We start from the raw sequence: 20,656 nt of genomic DNA, 5'->3' as shown, positions 1-20,656 counted from the left end.
CTTTTACTAGTTTAATCTTGATACACAGTCTTTAAGTTATTACGTTAAAAAAATGTAGTGAGATTGTAACGAAGTCGTATTATAAACACTACTGCTATAACCGAAGGACACGCTACTTGACACTAAAAAAAAAAAAATAGTTACAGTAAAACATTTAAGTTTTTAGTTAACGGATATTTTCCCAATGGAATGTCTCTAAATGAACTGTAGTGCGAATTAGGTTATACAACGATACCTATACGTATGTTAATTAATTTGATTCAGCCTATAACATAACCCTGCTGGGTATATACCTCTTTCTCCATGAAGAAGAAGGATTGGCGCTTAATTCACCATGCTGTTCCACTGCGGTTTGGTGTATATATTCTCTACCGTGATTAACGATCGCTATCTGATATTTATGATAACAACCGGGACCGACAGTTTAACGTGCTCTCTGAGACACGGTGGGGAGATCTACAAGAACAGATATCCAAACCGAAAATAAATATTTGTACAAATACAAATATCCATCCCGAGCGAGAATCGAACCGGCAAATCGTCGGTCTTTTAGGTGTCTACACGCACTACTGCACCAGAGCGGTTGTTAATTAATTATCAAATTAAATTATTATTACTTGTTTTTTCAAAGAGCCTGTGACCTGTGTGTTGAGAGTCTGATTTTGGCGAGCGAGGCTGCTCTTCTTGAGGTTCTCCATAACGGAGGCCAGGTCTTTGGCGCTTCCGTTGGATTTTAGACTGTTGTTGCCATCTAAGGTGAATTCTGGTATCTGTGAACAAAAAATTTAAATTAACTTTTTGTATGTAGTTATTAATACTACATCATAGACAATCTTTAAAGGGTTATGGTGTTACATCTTAATGTATTTCTTAGTTATAGCTATTGTCACAAAATGTTAAGACGAATAAACTTAAAAAAAAACAATTATAATATGCAAAAATAGTACTTAATTTTAGCTAATTACTGTCTAGTAGGGTTTTGCTCTTTTATTGTTATCGTCATGAATGCTTTTGTATTCAGTCCTATATCACCAGTGTTATCAAAATAAAGAATAACGTTTTATTATAGGTAGCTACGCGACAGGTATTGAGTGATAAGTATTGATTACTCCACCCCGCCAATTATTATAAATCTATACCATAAAATCATGTTGATGTGTGGTTTTCGTCGGTTTGATTTTATTATCCATTACGTTTAATACTACAATCATTTGAGCTGATATTACTCAGTACTTGCAGTTGATACAAATCATAGTTAGTATTTCAAGTTCAAGTTTACTATACTAAGTTTTGTTTACAATTTTTTCTAAGATATTGGCAGGAAACCTTCATATCTTCGGATATCTTATTGTAACTATGTATGCACTAAATTAAAATAGTAGGTAGGTACCTTACATTGTTCTCATAAAGGAGAAAATGTATGTATGGTTTCCCCTAGTAGTATTCAAAGATTGTTACAGTAGTACGATAACTTATGTATAACATTACACAATTCCACGAACCGATACAATAAATGATTATATCCAATAGATATAACCTTCAATTCCACCTATACCTAGAGACTTTATTGCATTCTGGGAATCTGTTTAGAAATCAGCGCAAGGACAATCTGCATCACTTAGTGAACTGTTTAATAGGGTCAAAGGAACCATTGGTGTAATGTATTATCTATGCATGAGTAACTGTAGACTCCAATGAGTTTTGATTACAAACGCGAATCATACGTCCGGATAAAAAATACGATTGGTCGAAAATCGAATATCGATATCGACGCCCACGACTCTACCGACACTTGAAAATACTTAGCCAACCACAGACAATGGCTCAAAATTAACCCACTAACAAATCGCAACCGTCGTGCGTAAACCATTATTCCGTTAAATAATCAATCAATGTAAGCGAATATTACGAAATATCTTTAAGTTATTTAAAGAGATACACGTAATTGTTATCGATTTTATAGCAGAGATAACGTAGTAATGTTTTAATTGGCTTATGACAACACTGTTGATTGCATGTCACGGAGAATCCGTTGAAGACGCGCGTGACGCGGCCTGACGTGGAGAGTTGATGTCATACCCGCCGGCGGTGGAACGTCATCGCTGTTCGAAATTACATACGTATAGTAAAGTAATCGAGCCGTAACAATCACGAGACGTGTATCTAAAACTTAATATTAATTGAAAACTATAAATTATGCCTACTTCATTGTATAGATGATTTTAAATGTAGGTATGTCTAAGCACGAAGTATAATAGATAAGATTAGCTTTTAATAAAATTGAAATCTTGGTTAAGAAAATATGGAAAGCTACTTTTATTTAGTAAATAATTACTAACAAAATTAATTAAAATCATTACTCATTATTTGGAAGGTAGAATAAAAGTAAACTTATATAGATAAATATTTTACACAAGACACCGGTATTTACATTAAAAGATACGCTATCATCTGTTTTATTTAGCAAGTAAATTTTCTCAATATTTCGTAAAAAATTGTTTATTCCTTTCACAAGATCCGGTGTACACTTATCGTACAGTCTGCGATTACATAATGATTTCATTGATAAAACTGTTACCCTGACTCAATTATGACTAATACACGTCGAAGTAAAAAAGATGAGATCTTTAAAAACAGGTCGAATGTTTCATGAGTCATACATCTCAGTTGTGTCGTCACAGTTCCAGAGACCTAACAGTCACGTCATAGAGCATCATATTGTGACACAACTTGTTAATGGCAATTGACATTTTACAATTAGTGATGTTTGTATCACTTTTTAAGGCACGTGTTTCTATTTAGATACAAATAATGATTCAACAATTAAGCCGAGATTGTTCGCCGGATAATACGCGAATAATAATTAAAGTTAAACAATTTCAAATCCGTGGCAAAACAAGATAATCTCATAGAGGTATGAGGCCAAAACTATGACAGAGTGGAGACGTAAAGATGACTAGCAATGAAGAAAAATATAAAAGTCTACGTGCCATACAAAAGGGCGTGTAAACATCTTAGTAAATAGAATACGATTAATACTAAAGACGACTATGAGTCTACATTTAGACTAGTAATTAAGCTAAAAATATTTTAACCAAAACGAGGTTAAATATTTACTTAATAAAAGATTTTTCATACGATACCTAAAAATTATTAGGTCTTTGAAAAATAAATCTTTACAAAATACAAACAATGGTCGCTGTTATTTACATATATATTTACATACACACATATATTATACAATAAATATTACGTATTTTGATTTTTAATTGAAATATAGATACATGATTGTAACTCAATAAAAATAATATGTACCATTTGATTGATTGCAATATGATATTACAAATTCGAGAAATTTTATAAGTAATATAAATTATTCGTCTCAATTTTCATTGCAAGTAACAACACACAACAAGTTTTACACCATATTCGCAATAATCCCAGCTGGCTCTCGACCTATATTTTTATTATTAAGTCGTTTATTTCGTATAAATTATATCGTACCGAATCGATAACGAAATAAATAAATTTAGAATTTCGTCACGTTTAATATGCGTAACCAATATTAATATTGCCTTATTTAGCTGAGACGGTAAAATGGATAGAATACGTGAATCAATACCAGATAGTCCAGATTTCGAATTAGGAATCATTGGTATAACATATTTCAAGTGTTATTTTTGTTCTCTTCTTTATTTTTTTAATTTTTACTTGTCATTACAGAAAAACTTTTTGAATTTTGTGCACTTTTCTGAAAAAATTGAGATATTTAATATATTCTTCAATCTGAAGTAAAATAGCATGGTAATAAACTTCTCTGTCATTAAATAGACCTTTATTCTGATATGGGAAATATAAATGGGTTTATACAGTAGAATGCAGTTGTTTTATAATTTTACGTTGTTTAAATTTAATAAGTTGGAAATGTTTATATTTCTTTTAAATCTATACTAACAATATAAAGCCGTAATGTACTGTGTGGCTACGGTACTAAAGAATATAGCCACCCCCTCTTCCCGTGAGTGTCGTAAGAGGCGACTAAGGGATAACACAGTTCCACTATCACCTTGGAATTAAAAAAGCCGACCGGTGGCGGGATAACCATCTAACTGCTGGCTTTAAATGCACAGGCCGAAGACGGGCAGCAGCGTCTTCGGTGCGACAAAGCCAGTACTGCGGTCACCAATTAACCCGCCTGCCCAGCGTGGTGACTATGGGTAAAGCACATGAGTTCACGTTATTTTTGGCGTAAACTTGTGGAGGCCTATGTCTAGCAGTGGATTATATAGGCTGTAATGATGATGATGATGAATATAAAACCGAAGAGTTTGTTTGTTTGTTTGTTTTAACGTGCTAATCTCAGGAACTACTGGTCCGATTTGAAAAATTCTTTCAGTGTTAGATAGGCCATTTATCGAGGAAGGCTATAGGTTATATATCATCACACTAAGACCAATAGGAGCGTAGCGACAATCAAGAATATTTTAAAATCATTTTTCTTTTTCTTTTGAGAGCTTCCGCTGTTTGCGCTGCGTAAACACTTAAAGTTTCGCAAGAATCATGTATGACCTTCTGGAAATGTCCCTTCTGTCATACCTGATTCTACGTGGACGAAGTCACGGGCAGAAGCTAGTTTATTAATATTAAAAGAATCTATAATATTTTAGTATAGAATACTCAATAAAACATTCTCAATCTATACGTTAATATTTTTGTTAAGTTTTATCAAGTGCTGGAGGACCGGTGTAAAAAATATAAAGACAAAAGATGAAAATATGTTGTTCAATTACTTATTTTACAAACACCATGCACGTGTATTAGCTTAATTTTGTTTAAATGATTGCTTTTTTTTTGAAAAAATGTCCACCCCTCAATTTTAGAACTTGTGCCAAAATTATATTTGGTTCATGGGGAGAACAACGCTCTTACACCAGAGCGTTTTCGCATTTTGAGCGCGTGTTGTGGTGCGTGAAGGCGCCTAAACAACGACGATTTGCGGGTTCGATAACCACCCGGAAGGAATATTTGTATTTATACAAATATTTGTTCCCTGTCCTGATGCCTGTGCTTGTGGGTCTCCTTACCGACCGTGCCTCGGAGAACACGTAAAGCTGTCGGTACCTGTTGTTATCATAAAAAAACTTGATAACGATCGTTACGCATAGTGGGGAATACATCTAGCAACCCGCAGTGGAGCAGTGTGGTTGATTGAGCTCCGAGCGTTCTCCTAAATGGAGAAAGAGGCTTGTGCCCAACAGTAGGATGATACAGGCTGTATCTATGTAGGTAGGCTGATCACCCTTCCAATCCATTTAGGATGTTCAGTCACAAACGATTTTCAAATTTTTATCTGTTTGTCTTTCTGCTTATCCGGGCTAATCTTCGGAACGGCTGACATTTATGAGACTTTCACTAGAACATAGAGGAGGCTGTGGAGCAACATATATGCAACATTTTATCATGTGATTCCCGCGAAATAAGGATTTACGCGGGAAAAAACGTGTTTATCGTGTCCGCGTATCTACCGCCCAGATATGAAATAATCTAACGTTTTCTATTATATACGACAATTTTTGCGAGCAAATCTATACGCATATACTGATATTCAACATAAAGCTGAAAAGCTTTTTAATTTGTTTAAACGCGCTATTCTCCGGAAATACTGGGTCGAATTGAAAAATTTATTTTGTATTGATTAGCTCATTTACCAAGAAAGGCTACAGATTATCTTTTTCTTCAAATCAACGCAGGTGAAACCACGGTGCCAGTAAGTCATAAGGCGATAAAAACAGAATATATGTACATATATACAGCAAAATATATAACATAATAAGCATATATGTACATATATACTAAAAAATATATAACATAATAGGTAGCCTACGACGGTTTCGATTAAGAAGTTTATGCAAAGCAATTGGAAATGTTTTATTCAACTTCTAATAAAATTTTATATTGTGTTATTATCTTTGAAATGGAGTTTGTCAGATGTTTGTAACAAACAGTTTTTACAGGTATTGTAATTATAAATATAAGTAGTAAGGTAATTATAAAATGCATACATAATTATTATTCATAATTTACACTCATAAATAATCAGGAAAATCGTTAAAAATATATGTACTTTTTGTTCATCTATTTGGTACTGTATTATTCCTGATTACAAATACGGGAAGTATTCAAGTACAGTGTGTTTACATCACAGATAATATTTTATTATCGATACGTACTTGTAACAACTGCATTCTTTGAAAGCTATCGTAGATAAATAAATTGTAGAGTCATTTAACAGAAATTCTTCCTTTTACCGTTAACGGTAAACAAGACTACCGAACTATAATAATTCCGCTGTCCATCAAAACATAAATAAACCAAATAGAAAATGATCTATAAGACCAATAGGACGATGCGTATTCTCCTCGTGTGGAAACTGCATATTTCTTGGCAGAGCTTTCACAGCTGTTCTCTACGAATCTATCTTCACGATTACTTACACATACCTTATGTAGTTGAAATAAAAGTTACTTTAGATTGTATTTGCGAATGCAGTAAGTATGACAATATTCTATGCTAGTGCCAGATGCACTATAGCTGTATGCAGATACATTGTTGATGGAGGTCAGTTTTGCATGCACATTCAACGAGACTGCGACGAGCGTGGCTGTTATATAATGAATTGTTAAATACAAATCGCTGTGATTTTATACACTTGTATTGTCTTATTGTTATTTGTTCTCACATATATATTGGTATAAATATTCATTTCGCAATAGAGACATGTTTATTTGAAATGTTCGTAAACAGCTTAATATGTAGATATGATATTTTGACGTAATCATAATCTTAAACTAACAGGCGAAACAGCTAACACGGACCCATTGATTTTGAACACATTAACATCTATTTTTAACCAAATTTCATAAAGGAGAAGGTGCTCAATTCGATTGTATTTTTTTGAATGTACCTATGTTACTTTATAAATTTAACGAAAGGTGTACTATACTGTATCATACCATTTAAATTCAATTGATATCCGACAAGTACTTTTCGAGTTATATCAATTTACTTGACAATTTTTTCGTCGACCTACGTTATTTTATACCGCATAACTTTTCACTGTGTAGGTATACCGATTTTGATGATTCTTATTTTACTCGCAAGCTGATGCTTGTCTTGTAGTCCCATTGAAATTGTTCGATATCTGATGACTACTTTTTGAGTAATCTTTGATAACGTGTATTTACTTGACAATTTTTTTTTCGTTGTACATGTCGATTTAATTGAAGTCTTTTTTTGCGAGCAAACACAATTATATAGCAATTTTTGTTTGTCTCTTCTAATTTTAATATTGACACATATCATACTACATACATACATATGTGACTTGAAATACTATTTAAACTACTGTGTTTTTTAATTTCTCGGACTTATTTTCAAATTCCTTATATTTTGCTATGTTGAATGAATGAAGAGTGAAACCGGCGTCAGGTTCTAAACAAACTTTTGAAAAGTTTCTATTAAACTTCGTAATAAAATGAACGCAGTTAAAATCAAAGTCCAATTCCGAGTACAGTTTATTCTCATTATACCTAAGATATTTTATCGCAAATCGCTTGCCAATTACACTTTATAAACAACATTGAATATAATCAGTTGCACATGTGATGAGGAGGGAATTTTACTCGGCAAAATGAATAATTAATTCTACCAAATATGTTTAATAACCACATTAAGTACTTGCAACGAGGATATGCAGTAGGTTAGTAAGGTCCACATCGCACAATGGTGCCAGTTTTAGAAGTATACGAGGCGAATATAATGGCTTTACCTTGCGTAGCGCCAACGATTAGATCTTTTGCAGTGAGTAAACAGTCCATTCATAACAATTCACATGATTTAATAACTATTTCTTTACAATGGTACTTGTTATCTATCGATAGCACTGTCAATCACTTATCGTCATAACATGCGAGGCGTGTCGCGTGTTTTGTCAATATGTAAAGCTAGAAACACGTATCAGCCAGACGGCGGTTGCGGCGTGACTGTCGTGCCGTTATAGTAGCCGGCCGGCCGATCGCGAACTTTAACTGGCGACCACAATGGCTAATTAGAATGGCGAGCACCGCGGGGCGAGGACTGAGGGGGGCAACACCCACGGAACTTCGCATCCGCCTCATGGACGACTCTGATGAGACACCGATCTTATCAATGCGGTCTCTTGAACTGACAAGATCAATATTGGTAGTTCGCGAGTACTCTGATTTTAAACACTAAAAAACGTCATATTGGCTTTACTTAACGACAGCTCGTGTCAAATCGTTTTTACGAACAATACATACAATTGTGTATTGTAATAAAATCATTCATTCCTCTCATATTTTGCTCTTCATTCTTCTAAGTGCTATCAGAAAGAACAAAAAAGTAAAAAGCAGTTCTTAAAATCAATAATTGGGGTATTTTAAAGTAATCTTTGATCGCTGACATTTCAATTATACATTTTTTTTTCAATATTATTTAAGTAAGTTAAAATTAATACTTAAACATTTGCGTGAGACCTAAGTGAAGGGAGAGTCGATATTAATTCCGTCGTGATGAGTCAAAGACCTTTCAATGTCATCAAGAGACGTCGTCGGATCATCGATACGTTCAATCAATTATAGAAAATTAAATACTGATTGGATTTATTTAAAGTCCAAATATATAAAATAATCTTAAAAAAAATAATTATCAACATAATAACTCTACATGATAATACCATTTTAGATGATCTTTTCCTAGAAGAGTTATGTGCAAAGGATTAAATTCCAAAGAAATGACATGGTCATTATTTAAATTCTTAATGAGGTATAACTTTCATTTTAATTTCGAAAAGATACAAGATGAACGACTACGATGAAATAACATAATCTAAAAAGCTTGATTTCTTTATAGTAAACTAGTCTTATAAAAAAATTAAATTGTATGTCGACCGAGCGTCGGCGTGTTTTATTTCTTTGCGGAAAACAACGCTTATTTACAATTTCCAGTTTATTAAAATCTTTTCGTTAGAGTGATTCATGCAGTTCTCAAATACATTAACGACTTAATTTACTTGCATTTAATATGTTACTTCTACACGTCGATTTTCTAATACAGTGAGTAAGACTAAGTATTATTCATGGAGTGGAATTACCATAATAATATTTAAATTTGTCACGCATTAACCATATCTTATTTTTAAGAGAAAACAATTTTTTTCATAACTGTTTCAAATGCAAAGATGAAAACAATCTTGAAATATTTATACATATTGAACATAACCATTTATATAATATATATATCGTTTTCTGTTTGAATGCTAATGCTGTTATTTTGATGAAGGACATAGTTCCATTTCCAAATATAAAATAGAGTTTTAATTATTGAATAGAGAGTGCAAATCTTATATGTAAGAAATACCAACCATTAAAAAAATAAACTCATTTGAATGACCATCTAAAATGTTAAATATAGAGTGGAATTCTCTATGGAATTTTACCATTTCGATTATATCTGATATATACTGCCAATCAGAAACCCACTTCAAACATTTTTATTCTTTTCCGATTTCTAGACAGATCGTCAAGATAACAATTAGATTATATTGATATCGATTCCGAGTGAGGTCGAGAATTTCTAAACAAAAACCCGTTGAAGTATTGGCTATCAACCATAAATTTGAACTAATCGGAAGAAGACAACACGCTATATCTAAGATATCACATATTTAGGTATATAGAGAGATAAGTATTGAATAGAAATGACTAAATCAAAGCAAAGTCCCGCTGTATATCTTTGAATTTGATGAGAAAAGAGAAGATCCTGAAAGAACTGAAGATTCCGACAAAGCGTAACGCAACACGAAGCTGAGAAAGGCTATTAAACAGAGTAGTGTTTGGAAGCTCAATGGTCGTTACTGTCTTGAATGATATCAAAAGATACACCACTCAACAATATTATATAAACAAACTAAAGTTCTGGCTGAGCAAGACCTATGTCTGTCTTCTCTAGAGATTAACGACACTTTCAGATGATAACAATATACTTTATCCGATAAAAATATTTACAGGCGCCAATAACTAAACTATACATACAAAAGTTTAGAATAGGTTAAGCTGGTCATATATACCTACATGACGTCTTAACTAATCTTATATATGTATTAAAAATGTAAAATAATTGTGTTTGCAGGCAAACGAAGAAAAACCGAATCGAATTCAATTATAGCGACAAGTAATACAACGTAGGTAGACTAAAAAATAGTCAAGTAAATACGCATTATCAAAGATTACTCCAAAAGTTGTAATTAGATCTCGATGAAATTTAAATGGTCGCACATGACAAACATCGGCTTTCGATTAAATTAAAAATCATCAAAATCGGTACACCCAGTAAAAAGTTATGCGGATTTTCGAGAGTTTCCCTCGATTTCTCTGGGATCCCATTATCAGATCCTGGTTTCCTTATCATTGTACCAAACTAGGGATATCTCCTTTCCAACAAAAAAAGAATTATGAAAATCGGTTCAAAAAACGACGGAGTTATCCCCGGACATACATAAAAAATATATATATATATAAGGTTGATTTAAGTTACCTCCTACTTTTTTTGAAGTCGGTTAAATATAAAGGAGCACTTATCATGAAATCTACAAAAATTTTATTTGCTCGCAAACAAAAAAAAACCGACTTCAATTACATCGACAAGTAATACGACGTAGGTAGACGAAAAAATAGTCACGTAAGTATGCGTTATCAAAGATTTCTCAAAAAGTTGTAATCAGATCTCGATGAAAATGTGACCACATGTTAAACACCAGCTTTCGATTAAATTAAAAATCATCAAAATCGGTACGCCCAGTAAAAAGTTATGCGGTATAATACAACGTAGGTCGACGAAAAAAAAGTCTAGTAAAAACGCATTATTAGATATAACTCGAAAAGTAGTTGTTAGATCTCAAATAAATTAAAATGGGATCAAAAGACACGCACTACCTTGCGATTTAATTTTTTTTGTCGAAATCGGTCCACCCTGTCAAAAGTTCTGAAGTAACATACATAAAAAAAATTGTATCGAATTGAGAAGCTCCTCCTCTTTTGGAAGTCGGTTAAAAAAAATTTTGCTAAGCGCATAACTCGAGACTGGCTCGACCAATTCGGCGTTTTTTTTTATGTTCTTCAAGGTTTTTATGACAAAAAAAATTAAAAAATTAAAGTCATCACTCGGAAAACGTTACATTTATTTTACTATTAAATAATGACAGAATGCAGTCTTTCCGAGCAGCTAGTCATGAAATAAATAAATATATATATATATATATATATATATATATATATAAACTACACTTTATCGACAACTGCTTTGTAACATAAAGAAAATGATAAGTCATTCAGATTTCAGACAAAACTTTTACATAACATATTGAAAAGATTAAAAATAAAAATAGCGTCGAGATTTTAAAATCATTCCTACGTTTCATTTTAATGCATTTAGTCACCAATTTTAATACATATGTGTAGGAAAACAAGATATGCACAATAAAAATGTCTCAATTGTATTGAGTCACCTTATGTAGCCATAACCTAAGATTCTCAGACGCCTTATGACTAAAGCGTATGAATCGGTTCATTCATGAATTCACCAAGTTCAGCGGTCACCGATGTTTACAAGCAACGTTTTATGACTATCAAATGTTGTGTCATCATATACAAGACGTATCTATTACGAAATTTACACACCATCTATTATGTTGTTAACGAAACCAACATGTTTTGTGTACACTCATGCCGATATGTATGAGCCGTTTTAATTGAAATATTGGTATATAAGAATAATTTATCTTCCATTAAGTCAATAAAAATTGTTGAATCTTTTTAGCATTAAACGTACACATATTTATGAAAGCGTATGTTTCATACGCATTGAGGTCTTTAAGGAATTTATTATGATTATCTAAAATTTTTGAAGTACATTAGATTATTTATTTTATATTGTTAAAGTCTATAATACAACAAAGTCATCTTTTTTTTTCATCTACCATAACTAACTTAAATTGCATTTATTTTTTGTAGTTGTAGGTACGTACTATCAATTCTTTTACATCACATTTTTTATTTTCTCTGTGGTCTAAAAATAGATGACCCAGTTTTCTATTCTTACTTGTTAATCCGATTAGACGACGTTGGCGTAACGGTCACAGCACTAGTTTGTGGCTGTTGCGCTGGCGGTTGCTGGTTCGTTCCCCGCACATGACAACATTTGTATTGGTCATACAGATGTTTGCAGTGGTCTGAGTGTTTGTGCAGTCTTTGTGGGTCTCCCCACGGTGCCTCGGAGAGGACGTTAAGCCGTCGGTCCCGGTCTTTATCATGTACATCTGATAGCGATCGTTATTCATATATCCGACAACCCTCTCTTAATTTTATTAAGCTCTGATCCTTCTCCTGCTTGGGGAAAGTGTTCTATGCCCCACAGTGGGATATTACAGGCTGAAGCGATTTCGGATTTGGAGCAAAATAAACAATACATATAGCTTAAACAAACCATCTTGTTGATTCTCTTATAAAGGGTACAATGACCTTTTCACCTTCTGTAAATATAACTAAATTGAGTTCCGAATCAATATCGATACTGCAAAATATTAATTTCATTAGAAATGCTAAAAGGTAATCATCGATGAGTCGCGTACTTTCCAACTCGCAAAAGGTATGCGCCATGATTCATCGTTCGTTCACGTGGTCGCTTATCAACACACAAGCATAGTACAATATTAACGAAGTGTTCAGTAGATGTTACCTGCGCGTGCGCCGACTACAACAACCATGACTCACACATCCTGTTCCACCTTCGCGGCACTTTCACGAATTTAATATTCAATTGGCTTCTGACCGATATAGATTTTATGATATTGAATAGTTATTCTTATTTTCAATTTCTTGGAAAAAGATGAAGATATTTAATTTCCATCGAAAATTTTATCCTTCAAACTTTTAAACACAATATTGAAGTACGAACTGGAACGATTACAATGCAATGAAAGTCCATATAATTAGTTTTTCCAAATGCGATAAATATTTAAATATCAATTAAATACTAGGCATCTGTTATTTCACCTGATAAAGTAATTCGGGTCAGGATTAGAAGTTTATGAGTGAAAGGGTAACAAGTATCCAGTTACTTTTTACTCGCTTTCGATTTTACTGGTATAATATTATTATTTATGGATAATATAGCTTTCTAACAGTGAAAGTTATAAATTAAAAATGATGTTATAGTTCTTTATCATAACAACTATAGATATAAAATAGACCGCCCATTACATATGTTCCATGTTCATATAACCTGTTCAATTTCTTCCATATGAGTCACGCAACTAGTTTCACGATTAAATCGTAAAAAAAGGTATTCTTATCATCTAATCGAACAAAATAGATAAATGATGAAGTCATCCAATTAAGTAACTGTTTAAATTTAAATCTTATGCAAATAATCTGACAGGATAGGATATGTCATCACTCATCATCACTTCAGCCTAATACAGTCCACTGCTGGAAATAGGCCTTCACAAGTTCGCGCCAAAAATGGCGTGAATTCATGTGTTTTGCCCATAGTCACCACGCTGGGCGGGCGGGTTGGTGACCGCAGGGCTGGCTTTATCGCACCGAAGACGCTGCTGCCCGTCTTCGGCCTGTGTATTTCAAAGCCGGCAGTTGGATGGTTATTCCGCCATCGGTCGGCGTTTTAAGTTCCAAGGTGGTAGTGGAACTGTGTTATCCTTTAGTTGCCTCTTACGACACCCACGGAAAGAGAGGGGGTGGCTATATTCTTACTGCCGTAACCACACAGCAATATACAATACAATACAAATACTCTTTATTGTATACTATCAGAGAAAAATAATATATGAAAAGTAATATATAGGATAGAATATGTAATCTGTATTAATTAACTTATAGATTTCAAGATCTGCTAAGCCGATTTTATTTATAGGTATACCTACTAGCTGTGCCCGCGACTTCGTCCGCGTGAAATTTAACAAAATAATTGTTTAGTTAGCAGTCATAAAAAAAAAAACTAAAATAAAAATAGCCTAAGTTACTCCTTATTACCTCAGCTATCTGCTAGCGAAAGTCCCGTCAAAATCGCTCCAGCCGTTTCAGAGATTAGCCGGAACAAACAGACAGACAGACAAAAATTATAAAAAATGTTATTTTGTTATATGTTGCATGTATCCATATGAATTTACTTAAAAGCGGTTTTTGTAATATTAGAAACAAACACTCCAATTTTATTTATTTTTATAGATTAATGTTGCGCTATTCCTGTTTATTTAGGAACGTTATAAGCTATAATACATCATATTAGTTATAGGGTCAAACCAGTAACCATCAGTGAACGTAACAGCGGTTGCAATGGTACGCGTCGTCTGGTTAAGCTCTTCCATAGAACCTTTTTGTTAATTGTACGATTGATATATTCGATTAATATTTACATTTGTTTAAAATAAAAACGAGTGTGCTTTAGACCACACGACTGAAGTAAAACTTTCCATCATCAATAACTTATATATCTCTCTCTCTCTCAACTTCCGTTCGCCTCACCCGATCACACTTTTCGTAACGCTCTCTTCATCCATTCACCAGCTTACTCCCCAAGGCAAGCGTGCGTAAATAAGTTTAACTTCAAAAATTCAAACATAGTCATTTCTTACTGTAATAAATATTGTAATCAATTCGGGTAAAATCTGTGGTAGGTTTCGCTAACATAAAATTACAAAACTGATAAAGACATGTTTCCTTGCTATTGTTTACTAAGTACAAATCCTATACTTTGCAGAGATTACACATCAAGAGTGACACAATGAACATCCATGGACATATTTACAGTCTTAGTAACGGATATTTTAAAGCCTAGTTAACTGATGTTTGACAGGAAAAGAACAGCAAACATTATTAAAGACACCATGATAAAAATATAATTATATTTGTGTATCACGTATTTTACTGTAAATCTTTGTTTTTATTCACTACTGAGCAAAAGTTAAAACTATTAAGAAAAGGTTAAAATTTTAATTCACGCTCCTATTTTAATTAAATTATAATTACACACTGTAAATCAGAGAAAGTGTTATTATGTTATTTCTCCACCCCCGAAAATAAATATAATTTACGTTAATAAATTTTGTATTTAATCATTAAGTCACCGACATTTAATATTAGTGAAATATAAACGCATATTGTGTAGGAAATATCAACAACAGTAGAAAATATTGAAAAAAATAATAAAATTCAAACTTTGCAGTTGTGTAACCACGAGCGATATCAGTCGGGGAAAACCAGACGTTTATCTATTTGCATAATAAATGCTCTGTACAATTTTAAACAATAGAATATTTGTATGAACGAATATGACAACTTGACTTATGCAGAAGAAAAAATATCTATTATACATGTATGTTTAGTGGCAATGGCGAATATCGTTGAATTATTATGGAAAAATATTTTGCTATTTAAAATAAAAGAGTTAAAAATGTAGGTACCTAAATATATCCTGAAATATATATATACTACTGTCCTGTTAATTTTTGTACCTTTTTATATATCGTACCTATTCTTACATTATACAATAATGTTCTAATATAAAAAATTAATCGCCAACCAAAGAAAAAAAGTAAACTAACCATGGTGAAGTATTATTTACCAACTTTTTAGTAAAATTTTCTTCGAAAAAGCCCTTAAATCAAAATGACTAGCCAAAAATAAATAGTGTGTTGTGGTTAACGGGCGCCGACAAAGCAGTTTATATGATTCACTTGTTGTTTGAACTGCTACGTAAATATTTTGCGAAACTTATCACTTATTAATATGCATTTATTTAAATTGAGACAACTTATTATTGCAAATAAATTAAATAATATTTAAAATAACATAATTATTTTACTTAAAAGGTCATACCATACAGAGAGATACTTCCATTTTATTTATATGTAAGTATACATTCTTTTAGATTCAGCCTGTAACATCCCACTGCTGGACATATATCTCTTTGTCATGTAGAAGAATGATTAATTTTTCTTAATCTACCACGATGCACCAATGCCGGTTGGCGGATATATTCCCTACTGTGAGTAACGATCGCTATCAGGTGTACATAATAACAACCGGGACCGACGGCTTAACGTGTTTTCCGAGGCACGGTGGACACGGTGTGCACGGAGACCCACAAGCACTTGGTAACAGAAAGACTAAGTTACCAGACCGGAAACAAATATTTATATAGACACAAAATCCACTGAGGACGGGAATCGAACGCCTTGTTTAGGCGCCGCCGACACAGCACACGCACCATTACACCAAAGCAGTCGATATTTAAAATAATTAAAGATAATTAAAAATAATTTAAGATTAAACCCTTACAGATTAAAAGTTTAAGTCTTTATAGTATTAATAAATCTACCCTCCACCGGAATTCAAAGTTTAAAACCATACCCATCGCGATGTTTTTGTTGTCTTTTCCGGAGTAAGCAGGGATTCTTCTGAACGTACCTAAAAACCACACATCACTAATTAAAAAATTTAAAACTGAAATATTTAAAGTATTTGTTAACATATAAAAAAAAATTAACTGGATTAAATTTATTGTAGTAATTATAACTAACGATTATCAAAACTTCAATCAACTGTTCCTGTATAAATAAATGCATAACAATAGAGCTTCTTTGACACTTCATTTACAAAAAATCCAACTCTTGCGTCGCGCGCAGTTAGTAACGATGTTCTGCGTTTAATCGCGGAAGGCGATATTGATTTATATTTTAAAATTTTATATACTATAAAAAGCGATAAAAACTTGATAAGATGTACATAAATTATGTATATATTGTTTATGTATTTTTGCACCTACAGCGATATTACTACCTAACGATATTTAGGCGGCCATATTTAAAGATAAGTAAGATAAAGGAAAATATTATGTAAATCAATAAGAATAAGGAGTTTTTTTATCAATAGGTATATAACAGCAAAAATTTTGATTCATCAATATTAACCTTATCTTGGTAATTATAAATTCGTATGTGTATCATAGATAAATTACTCTATATTTAATAATAGATAAATCTCTGTAAATACAAATGATCACGTAAGCGCTACAGTATACTCTTTGCAGAGATGATTAACGTACGTAAAAGTTTGACAATTCCTTAACACATTAGGTATCGACAAAGAAAGAGTATTCCTTCTAATAATTGAGGTAATCTTTTAACTTAGGTAGGACACAGCAGGAAATTTCCTGCTCAAATTATGGAGCAGCCCAACTAGGCACCTCGACCTTACAGAAGATCACAGCTAAATATGACTGCTTTCAAGCAGTGTTGTGTTCCTGTGGGTGAGTAAGGTGACCAGAGCTCCTGGGGGGATCGGCAACGCGCTTGCGATGCTTCTGGTGTTGCCGACGTCTATCGGCTACGATATTCGTTTACCACCAGGTGAGCCGTACGCTTGTTTGCCGACCTAGTTAGTAGTACTTATATAAAAAAACATTGAGCTAGATGCGCTTAAAAACTGTTCTCTTCCGTTATCCCCATGGATATTGATATTAAACAGAAACTAATAACCAGCTCAAATCTATCTCTATCATTATCCCATTGTCCTTTTTCACGTAATGACAATCAGCTGCAGATGTTTTTTTTTGTACTACTGTTATTTTACTATAACTAATATGTTTTAATATGTCTATGCAATAAAGTAATAAATAAATAGTAAAATTACGTCGATAGTAAGTCATGACTAATTATTATTTAATAAGATATTAACGTAATAAATAATAATGAATCACACGTTACATATGAATCCTGATGATTCAAATTAATTAAAAAGAACAAAATAATAAGAAACAAAAATCTAAACAAATATAAATATTCAAAAAACAACATTGTATTGAATGTATGAGATTGTTGTTGACATGATTTTTGAAAAACAATTTAAAAATGTTTTTATTAATTTCCACTGTAGAGTCTAAGACGTAGTATATGTAATTAAAAATTAGCAATGTATTTAGTATATATACATATTTAATATTATATTCTTTACTAGCAAAATATTACTATCATTACAGCCTATACAGTCCACTGCTGGACATAGGCCTCCACAAGTTTACGCCAAAAATAACGTGAACTCATGTGTTTTGCCCATAGTCACCACGCTGGGCAGGCGGGTTGGTGACCGCAGTACTGGCTTTGTCGCACCGAAGACGCTGCTGCCCGTCTTCGGCCTGTGTATTTCAAAGCCAGCAGTTGGATGGTTATCCCGCCATCGGTCGGCTTCATAAGTCCCAAGGTGGTTGTGGAACCTTGTTATCCCTTAGTCGCCTACGACACCCACGGGAAGAGAGGGGGTGACTAAATTCTTTGGTGACGTAGCCACACAGCACAAATATTACTATACAAATTATTAATATTTTCTACTACTATTTATACCTTCGTTTTTTAGCAAAAATGTGTTAAATAAATAATTGCAAGATAAAAATTATCAACATATTGCTTAGTGATCTTATATGTTTAGATTGCATAGAAACAATAATTATACGATTTTTTGCAGATGAAATAAATTAAACTAATATGATACTATAATAATTTTATTAATTTTAACCTATTATTTTAAAAAAAAGGTATGACAATATATTAAAGTTGAGTCACTCATGTTTATGAATGACTGACTCATAGTTCATTTACCTTTCTGTTTATAGCTAAGTAATTCTTATGCCACAGGCTATGTTTCAGTTGCATATGCAATGCAAGTATTAAATCGCTAATATATACTGCATGAAACTATCCTGCTTTAAGTTTGAAACTTTTGGAATACGGGTTTCTTCAATCATAGTTTACTGTGGAGTAGGTCATTCTATGGATGTGTTTTATCTGTCGTTATTCTCTTTTAATCCTATAATTAGTTGCCTATTAGTTACCACGACTTAAGTATTTTAAATCAATCTGTAAATGTCCTACATCTGAGCAAAGCCCTCTTCTCTTATACAGAATAAAGGCTAAGAGCTTAATCTGCCACAACACAGGTTGGCGGATTTCCTTAACGTGTGGAACGATCTTTATCACTTGCATTATGATACCAACCGGAACCGACGGCATTAAGTGGTCTCAAAGACAAACATGTATAGCATCATTCCAGCCTATTGCAGTCCACTGCTGGACATAGGCCTCCACAAGTTTGCGCCAAAAATGCGTGAACTCATGTGTGTTGCCCATAGTCACCACGCTGGGCAGACGGGTTGGTGACCGCAGGGCTGGCTTTGTATTTCAAAGTCAGCAGTTAGATGGTTATCCCGCCATCGGAAGGCTTTATAATTCCAAGGTTTTAGTGGAACTGTGTTATCTCTTAGTCACCTCTTACGACACCCACGGGAAGAGAGAGGGTGGCTATATTCTTTGGTGCCGTAGCCACACAGCTTATTATTATGTTCTTTTAAAAATATTCGGATAAATTAGTTTTTTAGATAAGTAGCAAATATTCACATTAACTCTACATCAAAAGAACATAAGCGTCGCTCTACATATATTTTAATCATCTTAAGTAAATCGTTATTCAACTTAACAAAGTTGAAATCCTTTATAAAATTTGACATCAATTGAAAGATGTTATATTAGACCATCTGTTAAAGGTTAACAAATGATATTAAGACGAACAATATAACGAGCAATTGCAACGTCAGCCCACATTCATGTCTAAAAGCGCTTTAAATCGCCGGCGGTCAATAATTTCGATTTAGTGCGAGCAATTTAATTCAGCTTAAGACGTAGCGTGGGCACATTGCATTGCTGCTCATGAGTGCGTTATAAAACTCGATAAGTGTCTCGACAGTAGGCGGCCGGAAGAGTCGAGTGGCGAGTGTTAGTGGACTTCCTACTTAGACAGCTCGCAGTTCAACGGAAACGCTATTTTTGGCGCCCATCGTCGCTTCCACCGAGGAAAGTTTGTTTAATAGAATACATTTGATACGGAAACTTTTTTTTTTGTTATCATTTTTCCTTTTAAGAAGTGTTTCACTTAATTTTATGATCTAAAACATTAACAGTTAGTACATGTAGAGATTTATGTAAAATAGAACAATTTACTTTATAATTTATTAAACGGGATTTTGTGTGGGAATCTAAAGTACGACATTCAAGTTAATTTTATTTTTTTGCTAAATTAACCCATATACGCTTATAACGGGAAACATTTACCCGCAAGATGCCCGCAAGCTTAAAAATAAACATAACTGGCATTGCTTGACGAAAAAACGCAATAAACGAATTAAATTTAAGGTTATTAAATAATTCATAAGTTTTTTTGAACTTTTGACCCATTTAGTCGAACGAAATTTGAGTTATTTGTTTAAATTAACCCCGTTGACACAGGACGAGAGAAGATTGGTTATCGCATTGCAATCTTGATTACAATTCCGAAAAACTTATTTTTTGTTTTTATTTACGACATGTGATTTTTATGAATTTTAGTACGAATAAAGAATTAATATAGAAATAAGATTATTTGACATCGACTGAACTTACATGATGACATAAGATAAATGGAGATCAAATATTGAGGTTAATAAGTTTTTACGGCGATAACATGTTGCTTGGCAA

At 33.0% G+C, this 20,656-nt stretch overlaps 1 protein-coding gene across 1 annotated transcript in view; it reads right to left on the bottom strand.

Annotated features, from left to right (window-relative positions):
- LOC123653481 (NAD(+) hydrolase sarm1) overlaps positions 1-20,656 on the bottom strand; it is an 82,519-nt gene that overhangs the window by 21,985 nt on the left and 39,878 nt on the right. Inside the window, exon 2 of the mRNA XM_045589477.1 lies at positions 618-770. Coding sequence (XP_045445433.1) covers positions 618-770 — 153 coding nt within the window. The remainder of the gene's footprint in view (positions 1-617; positions 771-20,656) is intronic.

The sequence above is a fragment of the Melitaea cinxia genome, chromosome 5 (genome assembly GCF_905220565.1).
Source record: "Melitaea cinxia chromosome 5, ilMelCinx1.1, whole genome shotgun sequence".
Taxonomy (NCBI): domain Eukaryota; kingdom Metazoa; phylum Arthropoda; class Insecta; order Lepidoptera; family Nymphalidae; genus Melitaea; species Melitaea cinxia.
This window is presented reverse-complemented; position numbering and strand designations above follow the sequence as displayed.